General features: G+C 37.1%; 1 protein-coding gene across 3 annotated transcripts; it reads right to left on the bottom strand.

Annotated features, from left to right (window-relative positions):
- Positions 1-1,994: 1,994 nt before the first annotated feature.
- LOC128022166 (phosphatidylinositol 4,5-bisphosphate 3-kinase catalytic subunit alpha isoform) lies at positions 1,995-21,196 on the bottom strand. 3 transcript variants are annotated; one of them, XR_008185870.1, is made up of 22 exons: positions 20,875-21,196; positions 19,953-20,052; positions 18,285-18,697; positions 17,751-17,960; positions 15,501-15,751; positions 14,852-15,097; positions 14,568-14,653; positions 13,889-13,994; positions 12,323-12,475; positions 11,888-12,022; positions 10,526-10,650; positions 10,188-10,434; positions 10,002-10,105; positions 9,702-9,873; positions 8,885-8,991; positions 8,313-8,434; positions 8,149-8,227; positions 7,839-8,009; positions 7,617-7,734; positions 7,372-7,526; positions 5,656-6,430; positions 1,995-4,958 (listed from the first exon to the last, which is right to left on the bottom strand). XR_008185870.1 is itself a non-coding variant. In XM_052609463.1 (21 exons), exons 3-21 carry the CDS (start codon positions 18,634-18,636, stop codon positions 6,160-6,162), a joined length of 3,210 nt encoding a protein of 1,069 aa, XP_052465423.1. In that variant the 5' UTR covers positions 18,637-18,697; positions 19,953-20,052; positions 20,875-21,196; the 3' UTR covers positions 1,995-6,159. The 3 variants fall into 3 exon arrangements, 2 of the variants coding, with proteins under 2 accessions (XP_052465423.1, XP_052465424.1); XM_052609463.1 differs by having other exon boundaries at positions 1,995-6,430; XM_052609464.1 differs by lacking the exon at positions 19,953-20,052 and having other exon boundaries at positions 1,995-6,430.
- Between the last annotated feature and the right edge of the window lie 531 nt (positions 21,197-21,727).

Here is a 21,727-nt window from a genome sequence, read left to right as displayed (position 1 = left end):
ATAGGGTCTATTCTAATTCTCACTTTGAATTTACATGCGTAATTTTTCCTATTTGACCGTTCTCTCTCTCTCTCTCTCTCACACACACACACACACACACACACACACATTATATGTGTGTATATGAATTCTATTTTTTTATTTACCATGCTTTTAATTTCCTATAAGATATTTGATTGGTTAGAATGATAAAAATTGCTCGACTCTTTCTAATTACAGTGATTGCTGTCCTATTTAAGTGGCGGTTTGAATGTTGGTTCTAATGTATCAAACATGGAATCAAAGCCAAGAAGGGCGAGAAAGCCAAACTGGACAGAGGAACAGTGTTTACTGTTACCCCAGTTAGTGGATGAACACCAGGACATTCTTAAAGGAAAATTCAGACACAGCAAGGGCAAGAAGCAGACATGGGAGCGTATAGCACAAACTATTAACGGTTCATTCCCTGCTTGTGCGCACCTATAAGCCTGCTATATTCATAAATGCAGTTTTTTGAGCCTGTAAGGTGGGAATGTCCAGTGGAAACGAAATGAACTGCGAACACAATAAGATGTTCTGAAAGTGCTGTAATTGTTTGTGTGATCACTCTGCTTACAGAAGGTTGTGACAGACTCAAATCATCACTATTGCATTGTTGCATGTTCCCATTTGCCAAATATCGTAATGTAGTGATTACTTTAATTTATATATTAAATTATATTATATTAAATTATATATAATCTATACCGTCTTATTAACTCATTGTCATCCATTGTCTGCAACACATTTCTTCTGCCTCTTCATCTTTCTGCCATTTTCTCCTCTGCTAAAGAAACTCTTAAGCCTCTTAAAAGTCCTCGTCTGTGCTCATAACAAATTTTACCTTAAGACCTCTTTTAAGGGATAAGATGCTTTCTGAATTACTTTTTTCTTAACTAGGATTTTTTTCTTTAATTTTAAAAGTAAACGCCCATATTTCTAAGAATTTTCTTAGAATTTTGTCACTAGGAACTACTTTTTGCATTAAGATTCTTTATGAATATGGGCCCAGATCTTTTAGAACAAAGCATGAAAGATTGATCCTTTGCCTCTTCCCTGACATCTTTGAAATAGACGAATGCAATAATCAATATTATACATTGGATAAAATATAATGAAATAGCCTAGGCAAAACGTTTTCAAAATGGGGACCAGGATGAGGTGCAGTAAAAATAAAAGGAAAGAAAAAACAAAAAATAATTCAAACTATTATGGATACTGCCATACAAGTATTTTGAATAGGCCTATTATAGAAGTCTCTTATATAAAACTATCAGAGTAGCCCCGCATCCTCTTCAACGTGTTAATTTGGCAATAAAAAAATAATAGTGGGCTAATAATAGGCACAAAAGCTACGGCCGACCACGTATAATGGCCAAAATTGCGTGCGTGTCGGGGTCATAATAACCATCAGACCAAAACATATCTTAGACTGTTTTTAAAAAATGTTAAATTAATATATTGATAAAAAAAAAACATATAGTGAAAATCTGTGTCATTGTCTTGACAAGTCTGTAACCGTAACGTTACCTACTTCAGCGAGCGTCTGGATCTGTGTTGCACACGAGCCTGTAAAAATCTTACCCGGATACAGCAATGCTATTTTCTGATTGGTTGATCGGTAGCTATATTTTTTTATTCGTTTAGCTGGTGCGTGTCAGGGCCTTCGGGGAACTCACTTGATTCCTCTACGTTACCTGTTTCACTGTTTACAAAAATAGCGCCGCAACTTGGTGGGCGTTGTCCTCGTAATGTCTCTGTGCGTGAGAAATACAAGGTGTGGCGTGTGAGCGTGTGAACGGGTTGAAATGCGTGAGTCTCACGCCCAATGCGTGAGACTTGAGAGCCCTGCATACACATATATATCTATGGGGTACATCAAACTCCTTTTTTATTTCTGATATTGTTTTCCTGTTATTAAAACAAAAATACATGGACATGTATATAATCAGACAGATCCACACACAAAAAAAAAATTCTTGAAATACGTTTATTTGTACATAGTCACATAACACTCAAAATATTGAAGACAGACTGGATACAAAGCTACTTTTGAATTGAGGTGCACAATGAAACCGAATAGAAATGAAGATGAGGCTTTGTAACTGACGGCAGTTTATAGATGGTTTCAACTGAGTGCAGTCATAGGCCAAAAATCCCTTATATCTACCAAAAAAAAAAAAAAAAAAAATTATAATAATAATCCAAGGGCAAGTTTTTCAACTTTTCTCTTTTTTCTATTCCCCCCCCCCCCCCCACCCCACTTTTTCATGCAAGGAAGAAAGGAGGTAAAGAAAGTATTTGGCCCTCTATATATAATTTTCTAATAGTGATAGTAAAGAAAATCATATATTTATGACATCATAATTCAACACATAAATGAGTAAAATGCGACAGCAATACAGAGAGAAATGTAAACACTCAAAGCATAAAAAAATAACAAATAAAACACGCTTTGACCTTCCATTAAATAGAATTTTCTATATCTTCCATCTTTTACACTTCACATAATAGCAAACAAATTTAAACGTTTGTTTTTCTTTGAATTTAAATGGTATTTTTTTCTCTCTTTTTATTGGTGCAGTGGAGTTTCTAACTGTAGAGAGACTCCAACCCAAACCATGGAAACATTCACAATCGGTATGAAATTGCCTATGCAAGTAAACCTTCAGTGCTATGAAACATTGACGGCATCGTAGTCGACACAAAGACCGCTCCAAGCGATGATTTTCAAGTACAACAAATAAACATTTTGTCATTTAACTCCTTTTTTTTCTCATTTTCCTTTGTAATACAAAAGACTTCAGAATTTCTGCATCTCAATAGTTCGTTTGAAAGTCATTAAAATTATTAAAAAGTAAATTACAAAGCTACAGATCACATTAGACGTTTGTGAATGGGCTTTTAAGCGGGTCCAGCCCAATTAGATCTGTAACCTGTACAGACAAAAACACGTAGTGAAAAGAACCATGCAATAAATGGCTTTAGGAGAGCTAACATAAGGCTGCTTACTATGACTAAGCTCTAATGTAGCGGATCTCAGTTAAATGAGCACATAGGTTTAAAAACACATGCAGGAGACTAAAGCATCCCTTGGGAGCGAAGGCAAAGAGAGAAAGAACAGAGGAATACAAAGTGCTAGAACCACTTGCAAACATCAGCCTGACACCCAAGTGTATACCTGTTCATTTGTTTTCTGCATATAAGTTACAACTGTAAAAAAAATAATAATAATACTCAGGACACTATTTTAAACTTAAAAGCAGTACAAAAACAAACCATTTTTCATCATGATTTGCACTGTTTGATGCTGCCCAATATTCAAGCTGAATTCATCAAACTGTAATGTGGAAATGAGCATATGTCGTTTCCTTAAGTTCCTACGTCGACCAATCAGATCTTCAACTGATCATTTATATCTCAGGTGGTTATGAAAGTAAGATCACTGCTTTTCCTTTCGAGGAAAACACAAGAATAATAGTGCCTTTTCACAGCTTTAAAAGTAATGCATGACAGGGGCTTGGATTAACTGACCAAAAAAATAAAAAAATTTGATTTGTGTCCAATGAGATAATTCCGCCTAAAAAGAAAACAGTCAACATTTACTCACCCTCACGTCACTTCAAACACAAATGGAATTAAATATTTACTTTTTCCAATAAAATTCAATTAGGTCTAACGTTGCTTCAACGTTCTTCAAAATATCTTTATAGAGTTCCAAAGAAAATAGAAAAAGGTTTGGAAAAGCATGAACGTGAGTAAATGTTGTTTTTTTTGGGGTGTGATAATTATATTGGATACGATCGGTTCTTGAATCTCACATCACAATCTGGTTCAAGACGGCGAAACTAAAGTGTTATTGGGATTCAAAAAGCTGGCCAATCAACAGGACGAAGGGAGCAGGTCGAACGTAACACTGCTATCACGGCCTCTTGCAAGGCACTTAACCTGACTCAAGAGGATGCTCCTTAGTTCATTTGAAAAGAACAAATAAATAAAAAAAATACCCTTACTTCCTCTTCTTTAGTTTGCTCAGCCCTGCAAGACCACATCTGAGACATCTGCACCATGAAACATTCATGGCACATTGCCTTCACTAATGAAAAAAAGAGACAATGAGGGGAAACAGTGCATGTATATATACACATATATATCTGTATATAAATGTATCTGTTCTGTTCTAATGCACTGTACTGTCATCGTAAATTATTTTACCAGTCATCCATTTAAAGCTTCTAAAAGCCATTGATCTAAAACATCCATTTCGTCCAAAAATCTTTCAACATAATGTTTAACTACATAGCACCATTTGTTTTAAAGAAACAGTCCAGCCCAAAATAACCCTTATTTCATTCAAAACCTGTATGACTAACTTTCTCTGTGAAACACAAAAAAAAAATTTGAAGAATGATGAAAACTAGTTTCAGTTTCCATTGACTTCAGTGGTATTTTTCTTTGTCCATTCTTTAGAAGTCAATTTTGGTTTAGATCCCAACATTTACAGTAAATAAAATAATTTTCTTTTTTGGGTGGACTATCCCTTTAATGCTTCGTGCACAAACTACAGGTGGCATCTGTTTAAAAGAAAAAAAGGCAGGCTAAAAAGGAAAGGCCTAGCCAGCTTTAGTGTAGTAGAATAAATTACCCAGAGTCAACGGAAGGGGAGAAGAAGCGGTGGTTTTGTCTTTCCTAACTACCCAGTGTCAAAGCACCAACAAGTGTTTGCTTTCCTGTGGCATGCAAGGACACGTGGAGAAGAATATCCATGCATACTAAGCGATCGTATTAAGGCTTCATATCTGCACGCTGCCAGGGCATCTGATAGGACAATCGTTATTCTGCGCTGCTCAATCGCACTGGACAACCGAGAAAACACAGAGAGACGATAACCTGGATTCCCTTGATGTTTCACACACTGGCACTGGAAAAACATCATTGATCTGTAAGGAATAAAAATAAAGATATTTGTCCTGATTAGTGATAAACTGATACATTTCCAGCCAGGCTGATTCATTTGCCAATATATGACTATTACTATAACCCATCGGTATTGGCTGACAGTGAAAATAAACACTACGTAAATTGCTTCAAACTGAATACTCGGGGGTATATAGTGTGTAAAATAAGGGAAATACTTAATCAGCACTTATCTGCTTATATATCACCATCAGTACTAGCCATATAAAAAAAAAAAAAAAAATGTAGAGCTAAAATGAATATTTCTTTCTATCATGGAGGGTCTGCACGGTTATTGTCTAGTGAGTTACGTGCATATCGAGAACACAAACCATGTCTCTGAAAAGTCCGTATAAGGAGTACAAGACTCGTGTAGTGCTACGGTGAGGCCAAAATGTGAGTTCATAATAAAAAGGAAATAAAAAAATATTCACATCCAGTGCATAATAAGGTATTCAGGCTATCATTTTAGCTCACTGTGCATATAAGGAAGAAAAGAGAACGAAACCTTATCATCTGTCTATTACAAAAACCTGTGTGGCCAACTGAACTCAAAGAACAGGAACGCAATTTGAAAATCAGCACCATCAGATTCGTACTGCTATGCCTCGGCTGCCTTTCAGGGGATTTAGAGTCGCTTTTGAGAGGAAAGGCCAGGTAGCAGACCAGAAAGTTTCATACCCTGTTTTTCTAGTGTTCTCAGAGGTTCCGTGCATATTAGAAGGCATTTGTAGTTTTAAACAGGAAGACATGAACATCCCCACAAAAGCTCCTGAAGAGTGCAGAACGTTTTTTTTTTTTTTTTGTCTTTGAAGGTTTGTTTTCCGCAGAACAATTGTAAGAAGTAATAATAATAAGAAGAATTGAATCTCCAGGAGAAGAGCAGCACAATGGGGAGAGAAAAAAAAAAAAAAAACTGTAGGACAAAACCCCAGCTCTATTATACAACCACTCTGGACAATGATGGGCAGGAGTTGCCTCATATAAGGTAAAACAAAAACCAAGAGGAGGACAAAAAACATGTCCTTCCAGGTTGTTTTAGTGCTCTGAAGGTCATTTGTACATGAGGTTTGGGTACTATGATTCTTCATGGCATAAAACAGGCAGTGCTTCCTACAAAAAGGGTTTTGTTTCTGCCCTGTTATCCTGCCCCAAATTCCACCAGGGGCTGGGATCTGTGTCGGCTCAGTTTTGGGCATGGTGCCGGATGGTGTGAAAGATCCAGTCCATCTTGGTGGTCCATCCACCATGGTGAGCGTCATTCATCTGCTTCATGAAATAGTCTAAGGCCTCTTGCTCTGTTTTGTCCAGTGCCAGGGTCTTTCGGATATAAGCGATGTCGTCGAAGGACTGCAGCTCTGGCATGCCTGAGCCCAGCATCATGGAGAAGAGATTTATGAAAAGGTTGGCATGCTGTCTGATAGCCAAGTAAGCCTTGTAGCACATCTCCTGGAACCTACAGGGGGAGACAGTGAGATGTTCAGCTACCCTGCTGCATGTAAATAAAGTCCAAAAACACAGAAAGGAGTACTGAGATTATTAAATGAGTTTTTGGTTAAATTCCATAAATGAGGTCTGTGGCTAACACAAGCTCAAAGTCCAATAGCTCAATTTATTTTTATTCTACAAATTAAATTACACCACGTTGGTGATTTCTTAAAACGTTAAGGTTTCTTGAAAAAGCCAGTAGCTAAGGCTACGTCCCCACGAAGCCAGAGCTTAGCCCAATCCAATCTTTTTTCCCCTCGTTCTAAAAAACAAATCCCGTCCACACGACGGGTTTAATCGACAGAAAACGATGAAGTATACTTATGCCAGATCAGTATGTGGCGCTGCATTTTTGCCACAGAGATACACTAAAAAAACTTTTTTTGCAGTGGGCCGCGCAAACATATGTGTTTGGTTGTGTGGGCAGCGAGTTGAAAAAGGTTGTGAACCACTGCTCTACATTAAAAAAATATAAATAAACAAAAATTATGATGAGCTCAAAACCTGTTTTTAAAGGCACTTTCAAAGCCTGTCCTTCCATCAGACTATTTCATCATTGGGTTATTTCACTGCTACTCCTCTGACACACACTGATACAAATCCTGCTTCTTTTTTTTTTTAAGCCTACTTTGAGTCCCAAATGAAGCGGAGATTTGTAAGAAAGAGGAAGTCTGGAGAAGTGGCAGGAAACTTGGCAGCCGGCTTGCTGTCAGAGTATTGTTGGAGGAGGAAAGGCTGCTGGGATGGAGGCCCATTTTGAAAGCCTCTATTGTTCAACTCAATCTCTAACTGTCTCGGATAGTTAGCTGCCTGCCAGTTACTATGTTAATGTTGAAACACAAACGATTTGTTTCTGCTAAGCTAACACTGGAAAATAATGTGTAATGCTTCCAACACGCACATACGCACCTCTCAAACTCTCTGGTTTTAGTGCACTCTTGGGTCCCTCCTTTGCTGATCACAATTAAGAAGTCTTGAGTTAACACAAACGGCACTCGCTCTCGCTTGTAACCAAACTTCTTCTTCTTGTGGTCCAAAAAGTGACCAAAATCTATATGAAACAGCTGCAGGAACACAAGCAAAAGGTCAATATGAGGATACTGATCATGAAAATGTTTCATTGGCATTAAGGGATCTAAAGATCAAGTTTATACCTGCCCATCATCCTTCACCATGATGTTACTGTTGTGTCTGTCACCGATGCCCAGAATAAAAGTAGCCACACAATAGCCAGCGCACGATCGTGTAAACAAGTCGATGGCCATGTCGTACCTATTAACACAGATCAATCCGTAACTAGATATTTGAATACTAGCTATTTGAATCTAATTTTCTATTTAATAGTGAAAATAATTATTCAAATATTTGCCACTCACATCTCGCCCCTATTCTTGTCCTTCAGCCACTGATGCAATGTTGAACTGTTAAACTGAAGTGCACCTTTTAGACCTCCTTTACACTGAATCTGCATGATGGTGTGGGAACTTCTCACCACCTCAATGAGACCCACGCAGTCTCCAATAGACAAGCAGCCATAGGGGAGCATTCTGGGATAATAGAGTTAATAGAAAATCTTTTCAAATTCACTCATGACAAATTAAGAGTAATAATCGGGTAACTACTATTTATATGACTGAACAATGTTTTGGTTACCAGGCAAGAGGTTTAAACCCTACGCCCACATACCTCAGGTCCAGCCCCTGATTTTGCCAAATGTTCTCCATTATTCTGATGATCTGTAGTGTCAGCATGTCTTGCCGCAGGTCTGAGGAAAGGAAAAGTTTACCATACAAAATAAAGACATCCATACTAAAAAAAGAAGAAAAAATACACAAGAATAAAAATCTGACCATCCCCATTCTTAAAGATGATCTCATTGTTTTGGAAGAGAAGTTCGGACATGATGTCCGGATTTTCCCAGTTCAGCCAGAGCGGTCTCTTGGCAGAGGACATAATTCTGCAGTCTTCAAGTCTAACAGGCAAACAGAAAAACAAGTCAGCAATCAAACAGACTACGGTTCAGAAGCATGTGGTCAGTTTTATTTTTTTGCTCTCCAAGACTGCATTTATCCACTCAAAAATTCAGTAATATTGTGAAATTTGATTCAAATTTCAAAAAACTGTTTTCTATTTTAATATATTTTAAAATGTTATTTATTCCTGTGATTTTTCAGAAATCATTCTAATAAGCTAATTTGCTATTCAAGAAACATTTATTAATATCAATGTTGAAAACGGTAACGGTTCTGCTTTTAGGAAGAAACCCTAGGAAATTCAAAAGAACAGCACTGATTAGAAAAAGACCATTTAGTAACATTATAAATGTCTTGACTTCCATGCTTAATGTTGCCGTAAAACTGACATGTCTGCTAAATGAAAATACATTCTCTCAGCAGTAAATACTGCACAGTGCGGGACTCACCGTAGATTACCCAGCTGGTGGGCGGGATTGAGCGGAGAGGTGAAATTTTGGAGGGCATCCATGAAGTCTGGTCGCTTCATCTGCTCCACCAAGAACTTCATTTGCACCTGAAAAACCAAAACAAATACACTTTAAAATAAAAGTCAGTCGATAGATAAAAATATCATTCTAAAGTCAACATCAGAGCAATGGATGATCTTAGATTTTTCGTTAATATTATTGATTTTTCTATTTTCTACTGCCCTATTATCGATTTGCCACTACACCAGGAGGCAGGTGCAATAAAAAAAATAAAAATAAAAATGCATTTATCGATAGTTTTATCACATATTAAAAATGACTACTTACTTCTTGATCATTTTTGTTCCATAATTAATAACTACAAGTTTTTAATTTTAATTGTTATAATTTTTTTTTTTTTTTTTTAATCAAAACTGCAGATTCATGAATCTTTTTATCCACATGCCAACAGCTGCTTACTTGATTTATTTTTTTCAATTTATTTATACATTTCCCAGTTGTTTTCCTTATTCCTTAACTGATTTTTCAATGAAATAATTGATTTGAGCCCCCATTAGATCAAAAGAGCTTCCCGAACCTTATTCACAACAAATGCAAAACAACTTAATTGGCTAATGAACTTAAGGCTTAACTACTTAACATCAAGTGGGATGTTTATTGTAATGCCTGAATGCTTTTTAAGGATCACCTCACAGAATAGACATTGTATGCTCCATAAAGACTCTCCTAATATAACCTCACATGCCCATGCAACTATCTACGGTACTTTTAGGTGAGGTGAGTAGGTTGAGTTTACCTTCTGGGTTTCATCCTTCTTCTCCTGTTTGAGAATGTCTGTGAGGTTGATGAGCTTCTCCATGGCTTCCACCTGTCTGCTCAGGTGCTTCAGGTACATGCCACATGCCCGACAGTATGACTCCAGCAGCAGACCAAACCGCTGACTCACGGTTTTATTGTGCATTTCTGACCTGCAACCGCACAAGATAGGTTACAACTTTGAACTTCATTTGGAACTTGAGAAACATGGTCATGATGTTTAGGTCATTGTACGTAAAAACCCTGATAGAAAAGAGAACAAAGAGAGGAAATCTCTTACTTTAAATGCCAAAAGAAGAAGTGCCCAATCCTCTGGTTGGTAAGAGCTTTTTTCAGCAGAAATCGCACCAGTGGGTTATCAAGATACTGCTCATACTTCAAAACCTTCAACAAATGTAAAGTGAAACATTGAAAAAAAACTTAAAAGTAAACATAAATAATGAATAAATGATTATATCAGTCTTACCTGAACCAACTGAATGAGGTACTGCGAGAGTTTGTCATCTGTCAGATACTTCTCAAGGCACCGGACTGCGAAGTCTCGGATCATTGGATCAGGATAGTTACAGTCAAGCAGCTCCATGGCTTGTTCCGGCTTTATTGCGGGCCAGTCTTTAAGAAGGCAAAACATCTGTGCAACTTCATCCCTGGAATTCCACTTCACCGCCAGAAGAATCTTGGGCAGGATATCTGGAATATTTACACAATACTGCCTAGAGTAAAAGAAACACAAATACAGTTTTAAATAAACTTTTCTACCAAGAGGCACCAAAATGAGTAGAGCAAATGGGGGCGTTAAACTACCGGTGTCTCCATAAGAAGTCTTTTTCCTGCTCAGTGATCTCAGAAAGCGGGTCCCTGTTGCTCAGCTGTCGAAGTTGCTCTATATCAGCCTCCGTCATGGCATGGTCTCGCGCGAGTCTGCTGCTCTGTAAGTCAGATGAGAAACTCAATTTTAATAAACAGAACAACTTAGAAAGAAAAATAAATTCGGTCATATTTTATTAATGATTAACATTCACTTAATAATATTGAAAATATTGTAATATTAACAAATATATTAATTTTCTCCATTTTATTTTATACACATAAGCATTCAAAAGTTTGGGGTCAGAAAGAATTACAAAATGCATACTTTTACTCAGAAATGGCACTTGTTATTTAAATATTAGGGGTGCTCCGATCACGATCGGCCGATCGTTAATGCGCATCTCGTCAGTAAAGCCGGTTCTCTAATCAACGGTTAATTCCATCAGGTGCGTGATTTCACATAGAGCAGCTGTTACCACACAGAGCCGTTGTTAATAGAGAAGATGCGCCAATAAACGCTGAAAATGAAGTGGATTTGCGCATTTTCTCTATTAACAACGGCTCTGTGTAGTAACAGCTGCTCTATGTGAAATCACGCACCTGATGGAATTAACTGCTGATTAGAGAACCGGCTTTACTGACGAGATGCGCATTAACGATCGGCCGATCATGATCGGAACACCCCTATTAAATATTCCACTAGACTATTTCAATATTTCGTTTCTTTAGCAGCAAATCATCGAATAAGAAAGAAGTATAATTTGACAATGTGAAAATTCAGCTGTCATCACAGGAATAGATTACATTTAATTAATAGAAAACAGTTATTTGAAATTGTAATATTTCACATTATTTTATTTTTTTTATCAAATAAATGCAGCCTAGTGAGCGTAAGAGACTTTTTTTTTTTTTTTTAAGTACTCAAATTCTGGAACAACGGTGTCCTTTCAATGTGAATAAACCTCAATCACGGTTCAGAAATGAGCTTTTGAGCAACAATCTTTGTAAGACAGACCTAATATGACCTCTGTTGTCATTAAACAATGGTGTCTGCTTTTGTAGAATTGATGCATCAGTGATTTTAACAAGAAAGCAGTAGTTTTAAAGCCTTGAAGTGATTAAGCCTCCAGGATTCATGCCATGCTGCTAAAAAAAATTTACTGTCACTGCTGAGATCTATTACAAAACCAAATGAATGAACATGATAATTAATAACTGAAATAATGACACGGACTCGTGAGGTGATTGTAGAAAGTGACAGATGTTTCTCATGCTCCTCAGGCTTGTAAAGGGTATAAATAGCAGCAGGAAGTGTGTCAGAATTATTAATTAATTAGGATGTGTGTGTAAGCTCACCTGTCCAGACTGACAGTAATTGTATCCCATCTCCCTGGATATTATCCAGTTAGCATGATCCTCAATCGTGGCCATGTCAGGGTACTTTACAGGGGAGCTGAAATAGTCGAACTCCAGCTCCAGACATGGGGTTTCCTAGAGTAAATATAAATCAGCAAAACACATTAACAAATCAAGTAACTAAATACCATTTTACTAAGAACTAATACAATTTTAGCATCCATGCAGATACACTACTGAATTTTGCATTAAGGCCATTAGATCTTTCTTGTAAATAAAAAATAACCAAATAAATTAAATAAAATACTGAATAAACAGATTTGGAACATATGCTCTTGATTAATCATGTCAGCTCAGATTAGACAACACAGAGGAATCGTATTAGAGCTTATTAAAGTGTCCCAGTGTTCAAAGAGGTTATGCAAGAGAGGAAACCTTATTAGGGTTGGAGCCTGTGACCCCAATCGGGTTGAGGAGGTCTTCTAGGCCGTGTGGTACTGGCCACAGGTTCAGTGCCATCTTTCCTGAGACCAGAGTGTGTGTGTAGTCAAACAAGTTGACGTTTCCCCAGGCCAGTGGACAGTGCTCCTGTAGAAGATCATTTAAATGTTCATTTCAAAGCCCTCTGAAGCAAACACTATTAGAATTTTTTTATTATTATTTATTAATTAACGTTATTTTTATAAATATTTAATTTTAGTTTTGTTATGTGCTTTTGTCTATTTATTTTTTTTAAATAGTTTTTTGTTTTTTTCTATTTCTATTTAGCTTGAACTTGTTTTTATTTCAGGTATAATTGCAGTTATTTCAGTATTTCAACAAACTTATTTGTCACCCTGGACCACAAAACCAGTCTTAAGTTGATGGGGTATATTTTCAGCAATAGCCCCAAAAAAAACATTAATATGGGTATAAATTATAGATTTTTCTTTAATGCCAAAAATCATTAGGATATCAAGTATAGATCATGTTCCACGAAGACATTTTGTAAATTTCCTACCGTAAATATATCAACACTTAATTTTTGATTAGTAATATGCATTGCTAAGAACTTCAGTCATCAAGGCGATTTTCTCAGTATTTAGATTTTTTTGCACCCTCAGATTCCAGATTTTCAAATAGTTGCATCTCAGCCAAATATGGTCTGATCCTAATAAACCATACATCAATGGAAAGCTTATTTATTCAGCTTTCATATGATATTTAAATCTCAATTTCAAAAAATTGACACTTAAGACTGGTTTTGTGGTCCATGGTCACATTTTCAGTTGCTAAGGCAACACAAGTTTCTTTTAATGTACATTCTCTTTGATAATGTATATTTTATTTAAGATTTATTTCAATTAACAAAAACTATTTTAATAGTTTTAGGGTTCTTTCACACTTGGTTCACTTGCCTGGTCTCAACCCGAGTTCGATTGCTCCCCCCTCTGGACTGCGTTCATATTATATTATGTGAATCCGAACTACGATTCGTTTGCGTACTCAAGCCATCAGCTGTTTACCCCATTGCTTAGTGACGACAGCGCAGGAGAAGGCGGCAAATGCATAACATTGATTTACGTTTTTGAACAAATCTTAATACGCACTTACGTCTGTAATATGAATGTACTGCAAAAGCCCTAAAGATCAATGAAGGCATACAGAAATACTACATCTAGCCCTCTGTCTGCAGCGCGTCAGTCACGCTCATCCGGAAAGTAAGGGAAACACAAACAAACAACATTTTTATCAAATAATACGTCGGTTAATTTCTGCGATTTGGTACGATTGCGTTCCCATCAGCAGTGAACCCTACCGGAGTTCACATGAACCGTACCCCAGACCACCCTTTTTAAGCGGACACGGGTACGGTTCATGGGTGCGCACCCGAGATTGGAAGACAGCGTTCATATCATCCAAACGAACCGAACTGACATCAATCGAACCTGGGTGCGCACCAAAAGTTCTAGAGTGAAAGCACCCTTAGTTTATCATAACAACAGAAAACCAAATCATCACCTCTTTTGCCCCCTTCCTTCCTTTCACAGAGCAGATGGAGAGACAGAGCCGAGCTGCCCGGGGGATGTCGGGAATGTACATGTCATAGGTCAGCCACTCGTTCCACCTGGAGACAGAAATAGAAAATGCTATAAAAAAAATGTAAATATAGAATTTTGCATTTCAAATATCTAACACTTTTGAAAGTCATAATACTGGGCATGACATCAGGGGTCGGCCAACCTTCAGCCACCACTGGCATGGTGAGGGCAATCGCTGGCAAGAGAATTAGTATGACCAATTACCATGTGGCCAGGGCCAACAAGACTGAGGAAAATCTATTTACTTGTGCTTCCCACTAACAGCATGGACTTAGTCGTTGAAGTTGGATGGTACAAAGCCACTTACACTTAGGAATTGTGAGTATATATGTAGCAATTACATTCCATGAAAGTAAAATTTTATTCTGTGTAACAAAATGAATATATAATGGAACGCACCAAAAAATGTATTGAACAAAATGTGCATTTTGTCATATATATCCTTTCATCCATGAAATTAGGCTGCTTTTAGAAGAGATGTAAACTGCAAAATACATACTAATAATTGCAAGACAGAATTATGAGATAAAAAGTCCCGACACTTTCACTCAGTAATGCATCAAATGCAGTAGCAGATACGACCAGTGATTGCACGGTACCTTGGGTTTGAACATGGCACACGCTGTGTATTGACATTATCACACAACTGTTCTCCACCATGGTAGATCCCCGTCCGCACATAAATCTGAAACAAAAGGTAAAAACTAGTTAACAAACAGCCTGTTAAATTAAGCAAATACTAGTGCAGAAAATGATAAGAAACAACACCCAAACAGCTTCCTGTTCTTTGGCAGTATAAAACGTCTCCTACTTTACTAAACACTTCCCATTCATTTTGTATAATAAAAGACTTTCAGAATACAAGAAGACATCAGCTAAGCACCTTGTCAATGTCCCGAATATTCACATTGACGTATGTGGCACAAAGGACACGTATCCTTAGAGTGCTGTTAATGGTCCAGAGGGATTTGGTGGAGGCCTCTCCGTTCATGTAAGGCGTGGCGGTGGAGATGCGGCGGGCGTAGGAGGGCATGGTGAAGTTGTCCATAGGCAGCTGAGAGTAAAGACTGTCCTTGGACATTAGCATGAGGTTTGGCAGCCGATTCAGCATAATACAACTCCGTACATACTGACAGAACCAGAAACAGAGAAACAGAGAGATATTTTGTACATAAAGCCACATAAATAGCACATCTCAAGTCATCCAAAATCTCCAGTTATTTTTAGTGTCCTAAACACTAATTACTTTTTGATGGGATGATTTTAACTTCAAATGCAGCCAGATACTCACACTACTCATTTGCATTCTGTGTACTGGCTGGTTTTGAGATAATGAAAGCCTGGAACAAACACATGACTAGTGCCAAAACCCTGAAAAAATCTTGACATGACTACAAATTTCAGATGGCTAATTAATCAGTGCCCAGTATGAAACCACAAATCTGTACTCAAGATAAAAATATCATGAGAACATGCATAAAAAAAGTATATAAATTCATAAACAGAATAAAAGACCAAACGGGTCTAGATACCTTGTACTGACTAATGGGGTACTTTTCCAACAGGTACTCGTCACAGCCGCAGACTTTCAGGATGTATTTGCCCTGATATTCTTGCACGCACATCTTTAGCTGCTCGGCGGACAGCAGCATGCTCCTGGTCTTTTTCCTGATGGCTTCAGCGATCACATGCTCAGGTACGCAATCGTGATTGATTTTTAGTGTGTATTTTTGCTTGTCGTTGTTGGGAGAGACAATCACCCAGATGACCACAATGATTTGACCTACCACACAAAGAAGACCAGAGTGTTAACAGGAACAGCATTACTGAATTGAGTCCTTCAAGCATTAAGCATGAGAGAACAAACAATTAATCCCACATGCCAACTGAGTGTGTTAAAAAGAAAGGCTGGATATTGAATGCATCCCAATGAAGTTGTCATGGAATGAACTTAATGGAGTTAAGTTGGTTGTTCATGCATTCCTCCAGGGTAAGAGGAAACAGAGGAGTGAATTAGCGAAAGCAAAAAAACAAGCATCATATGCTTCATGACTACTACTATTACAACAGAGGCCCATTCGCATATGAAAGAAAACAACATGGCTGCACTACAAAACTTTCTGGAATGACTCTACACTGTGAAGATTACCACTGGCCTCAGGGTAGAAACCATAAAGAAACATTCCATGTTATTTCCAACCTCAGAATCAAGGTGCCGCATCTGTGGCATGTTGTTGATAACCACAGCCAATTATGTTGACTGGTCTTTCAATTTGTATCAACAAAAACACAATGAAAGCCTAGCAGGCAGTTGGGTAGCAGTATTATTACATGTATAAAACATGTCAAAAGTGACAGTTCAATAATGTGCTAGCATGAGACTAGTGTGGTAAATCATGATATCAAATATAAAATCTGTATTTTCAGCTTGACTATATTTGAAATATTTGTATTTATATATATATTACTCAACATTTCCTTTATTATGCACTTTTAACTCACTGTAAAATAAAGATTAAAAAAGATAAAAAATGTATTTATCTGAGTAATGACGCAAACTAATTGTTAAATCAATCAATATAGAATTTAAAAACCTAAACAAGGTAACTTTTGCATAATATACCCAGAGGAATAACAGAAAAGGACCTAGAACCGTAATTAGGGTTGTCAACTTCAGAGAATTTAAATAAGGGACAACTGTGACTGTGTATGGGAAAATAAGTGACAGAATAAGGGACGCTTAAAATATCTGTTCTGTATCACAAAGTATGTCATTTCCTTGTCTACAGTTAAGTATGTGTATAAAAGGTTGTCAGAAATGATCACAACAGTTGCTTAACCTATGTACTTTTATTTTTAAAATAAGGTTTGATATCATTATACCTTATTTTAAAATGTAAAATTAAACCTGACAACAAATGTCAAGCATGTTACATGCAAAGCATCAGCCTGAGTAAATTTGACCACTATAGAATTGTGATTGCACAAGTGGTGTAGTAATTTAGTAGGTGAATATACTGTGAAATACAACATTTAAAGGATAACAATAGAATGTCTATGAAATGTCAGCCAATAAAGGTCTTAAAGCTTTCCTTGATTAGCTACGTTCTCAATTCAAACAATGATTTATGCAAAAAGAATGATTAAATTTGTTATGTGTATGGTCAAACAGCGTATGCCTGTTTATACGGGTCAAACTGCAGTCCATACAGCTTCATACGGTAAGCTTCTCTAATGCACTAAATATGGGACAATTCCATGTTATACGGAAGGGTTGGCAACCCTAACCGGAATACACCGTTCTGCAGTTGAGTTCTGCAAATTCTGCCCACAGAAATTACATTGGTAAGTCAAAAGCAGAAGTGCCTAAAAAAGTTCAAAAGAAGGTCATAGTTCAAGAAAGACTTTTTTAGCTCTTGAGGAAAATGTGAGTATGCATGGCCAAACACCATTCAAAATCTCAATGTTAGGTTTTTCTGAGTAGTTCCCATGTTGTTATGCGTTTTCTCGGTGGACTTTCAAGCCACCTAGCAACTGTATAATGTCTCTGACAAAGGGAAATTCTAAGTCTGTTCACTTAAGTAATAGCCTTGCATAATTCGAGGTATCATACCCATTCAACAGAGGGCGGGACAAGTTACGCCAAAGATTCCAACTTAAAACCACTAATACCAATAATGTTTTACCGTAGAATTCATGCAAGTAAATGACAACATGCCATTTGGTCCAAAAAATTGAAATGAAAAATAATCCAGAATATTTTTGTAAAAGAACAAACCTACCTTTGTCTAATTTGCCAAATATATGCTTTGGAAGCTCTGATGAAGACTCCACGTTAGGAGGATAAACATACAGCGCTCGACTGTGTGACCCACTGGCATCTCGCAGCTCTACTGAGTCTTTGCAGACATTAAGAATATTTCTCCTAAAGTCCTGCACCTCAGGATCCTTCACTAGATCAAACTCGCACACCGGCATGCCGATGGCAAAACCTGAAACACATAAAAAAACACCATCTTAGAACAAGGTAAGAAGAAGAAAGAGAGGTCTTTCATCTCAAATTTCTCTGAAAAATACTTGAGATAAATCAAAGACAATAACTTTCAAAAGTTTTTTACACTTCAATGTTAACTGATTTGAAAATGCATTAAAAGGAAATACCGGTAGTAATATTCTGAATTGATATTGGTAGTGTATGTTCTTCTGAAATAGGGATGTGAAATTTATTACTGAATTTCCGTTTTAAATTAGTTTCAAGTCATGCAAATATGCATATGGTTATTAAAAGAAAAACCAGCCCACGTGTGAGGTCTTACCAATTTCTCTGTTGAGGATTTTTTCCTCTCTGTTCCCTACTGGTTCTATGACCTTTAGGAAGGGCTGGAACAGCCGAAGGTCGCAAAGTCTTCTCGTCTCATCGTAGAACTCCTCACGCTCCGCCTCTTGCGTTACACTGACGAAAATATAGGACGTCTCCTCCTGCAGCAGGTGGTGGAGGGGGTACTTCCTTGCCTCCTTAAACAGTTCATGTTTGATTGTGATGAGGGTGGCCTCCCGGAGGCACTCTAGTGTCAAGATCATGCCATTGGGCAGTAAACAGTCTACCAGAATCCTGGGGGGCATCAAATGGATGCCCCATAGTTCCCCCGAGGAGGGTCTTGGAGGCATGGTGTGTAGTCCTCACAGTCTTTAACAGCGGGGGGGGAAAAAATTCCAACCTCTTCTTCACCTGAGGGAGAACAGGATGCAAAAAGTTTGATTTGGCAACATGTTTGACATCATGCACTGTTTTTAATAACAACAAAAATCAACGGAAAAGACAAAATGTTTAGCATTGCAAACTACACCTCAGATAAAGAAGTCAGCTAGTCCCAAAAGAAACAAATTAGGTCTTGAAAGACAAACTGCAACAAACAGGAACATAGATCGCAAAAAGCATAATAAACAAAAGTGATGCTACTGATTGACCTGTGTTATTATTTCAGGTTTAACCTACTGATATCAAGGATCATATAAAACATTTGGGCTCTGTAAGATGTTTCCACAAAAATCTTAAGCAGCACAACTGTTTTCAACATTGATAATACATTTAAGCAGCAAATCAGCATATTAAAACAATTTCTGAAGGATTGTGACACTAAAGACTGTAATTGTGGCTGCAAAAAAAAAAAAAAAAAATCACTGAAATAAATAGCCTTTTAAAAAATATTAAAACGTTTTAAATTTTAATAACATTAAAATATAACTTTTACAATAAAAGTTTTTTATTTTACAATATTACAATATTACATTTTTTTTTTTTACTGTATTTTTCATTAAAAAGCAGCTTTGGTAAGCATAAGAGACTTCTTTTAGAAGCGTTTTTAAAAATCTTACCAATCCCAAAGTTTTGAATGATACCCAAATGACACACAATAGTGATATCAATGAAGCCAATAGAATCATTTAATGCGGTCACATCACTGACATCAGTCTTAATAAATAAATAAAACATCCTTACAGGAAGTTCAGTACAACCCAACAACAATGAGTCACTGAGCAATGACAGAAATGTATCACTGTGAGAGAGGAGAGATATTTCCACATAACATAGGGCCAAAAACATTGAGGAACTTCATACTGAAGTGGATGACTTGTCTTTCCCAGAAAACATGAGAGAAAAAACAGACACCCGTATGCATCTCCTAGGTATAAGGCTGCTAAAAGCGATTCACCAATCTGACAGACTGCACTTTTCACCATGTTAATGCGTGATCTGAAATTATTGGATTTTAAAACTAGGCCATGTGAGATGAACATGTCAGATCGTTTGTCCTGACTATACTCCGATGTAGTTCTGCCAGTTTATTCATGTAAAACACCATGCAAATGTGCGAATCTTGGGAACACCACCCTTTCACACTTTTTATTGCTAGACATCTCTTCAGAGTAAAAAGAAAGCAGATGAATTCATATTTCCATAAGATGGTGGTATTGGTGCTTACCTGATTCTGATGTTAGGGCTGCTTGTAAATGTCCATCATAGTTCAGACTTTCATCTGATCTGTTTGTTTTATAACTTATCTTTAGGTCCAGTTAATTATTCTGTAACAATTGAAAGGAGGACACTCATTTAGTGTCTAGTGGAAAGTGGACTAACAACTCCAACAAACCTCCACGGCAGTGTTAAGAGACACAAATGGGAAGATAAAGAGATTATGAGGTTTATCATTCTTGCATATGAAAGGACCAAGCCACAATGGCAGAGAATCAGTTGCTAAAATTAAATGTCTATAAACTGCATATAAGTCGGATCAATTTTTATTGTCATTAATCAAAACAAATAACACCTGAATCGTGACGGAGTAGAAACATGAGCTAAAGTGTCTATAAACCGGCTTCCTACTAACGTTACACCGCTAAACAAGTGTTTCATTAAAAAAAAAAGTTAATTTTATAATAAGAACGTTTAAACAGTTTAGTTAATTTAAGAAAAAAATTATATATCTTATTAAAGCAGAAACATATTCTAAATGTTCATATACATGACATAATTAACGTTAGTCAGCTAGCAATACCAGACATAACACACTAATTAAAAGGAAACTGTTAAAGAGCTTAAAATTTCAAAAATAAAATGAGATATTGGTTAGCGTATAAATAATTCATAAAGATTGATTATTTCTTAAAACATTAAGATGTTGATTACTTTAGCCACCTAGCCGGTAACATTAGGCTAATCCGCTAGACTATCCCGATAATTTCAGATAAAAAAAAAAACAAATGCAGTAATATCCCCCGCAAAGAGTATAGTCAGAAAAAACACATAAACTTTAAAATACCACCAGCTTGGTTATTCAAACGATAAACGATAAAGGAATAAACACATATCTCACGTTTATATGTATAGCTAATATGGGTATGTACCGGAGAGCTGTTGTTAGGTAATCCGCTGTTGGTGTTCAGTCGCTCGGTCAGGGCTGTAATTCCAGCGCGGGGCGTTGCTGGGCCTCTAGCCACCCCACTCTGACACGCACCGCCTCTCCATCATCACAGCAGCAGCGGCGGATCGCGAGCAATGTTTTGAAACAAATCATTCATCACCGAGGGAGAACGACGAAATACATGCTGTTCAATATCCCATGGATTCGATAAAAATAGCAAGAAACGCTGTCACGACGGAATAAGGGAGGATCCTGGGAATAAAACAGCACCAAAGTGGCCAAATAGAAGAGGGAGGGTGACTGCTAAAGAGAGAGTGAGTGAGTGAGTGAGTGAGTGAGAGAGAGAGAGAGAGAGAGAGAGAGAGAGAGAGAGAGAGAGAGAGAGAGAGAGAGAGAGAGAGAATGACAAACCAATTGCACAGCATTTTTTCCCTTCTTCAGTCGATCATCCCGCTATGGTACAGCCATATGTTCAACAAACACATGCTAAACAAGCGAAATTAAGTGTGGATTGTTAATCTCTCGAAAAATCCCTAGAAATCGTAAATATTATATTTTAATGCCATCTTCAGGCTGCAAATATATGCGCAAAATGTGTCTTTATGTAGACTACTTGATGCTGTACAAAAGGCACGCAGGAATTGCATAAATGTTGACCCCGAATGTAATAATGATTGGTAATGAATAGACAAATAGGCCTATTTAAAATATTAAATTATGAATACATTAGACTGCATAAGCAACTTTTCTGAATTATCTTCATCATTGTCTTTACAGATAGCCTATGCCGTTTTTTCATCCGTACTAATTTTGATCTATAGTTGCATATATAATTC

Source organism: Carassius gibelio, chromosome A11, assembly GCF_023724105.1.
Source record: "Carassius gibelio isolate Cgi1373 ecotype wild population from Czech Republic chromosome A11, carGib1.2-hapl.c, whole genome shotgun sequence".
Taxonomy (NCBI): domain Eukaryota; kingdom Metazoa; phylum Chordata; class Actinopteri; order Cypriniformes; family Cyprinidae; genus Carassius; species Carassius gibelio.
This window is presented reverse-complemented; position numbering and strand designations above follow the sequence as displayed.

Coding starts and splice junctions, on each gene's coding strand:
- LOC128022166 (XM_052609463.1), bottom strand. CDS start 18,636: ATGCCTCCAAGACCCTCCTCGGGGGAACTATGGGGCATCCATTTGATG. Junction 14,654..14,851: donor ATATTCGGGACATTGACAAG/GTGCTTAGCTGA, acceptor CTTTTGTTTCAG/ATTTATGTGCGGACGGGGAT. Junction 7,735..7,838: donor GACAAGAATAGGGGCGAGAT/GTGAGTGGCAAA, acceptor CTGTGTTAATAG/GTACGACATGGCCATCGACT.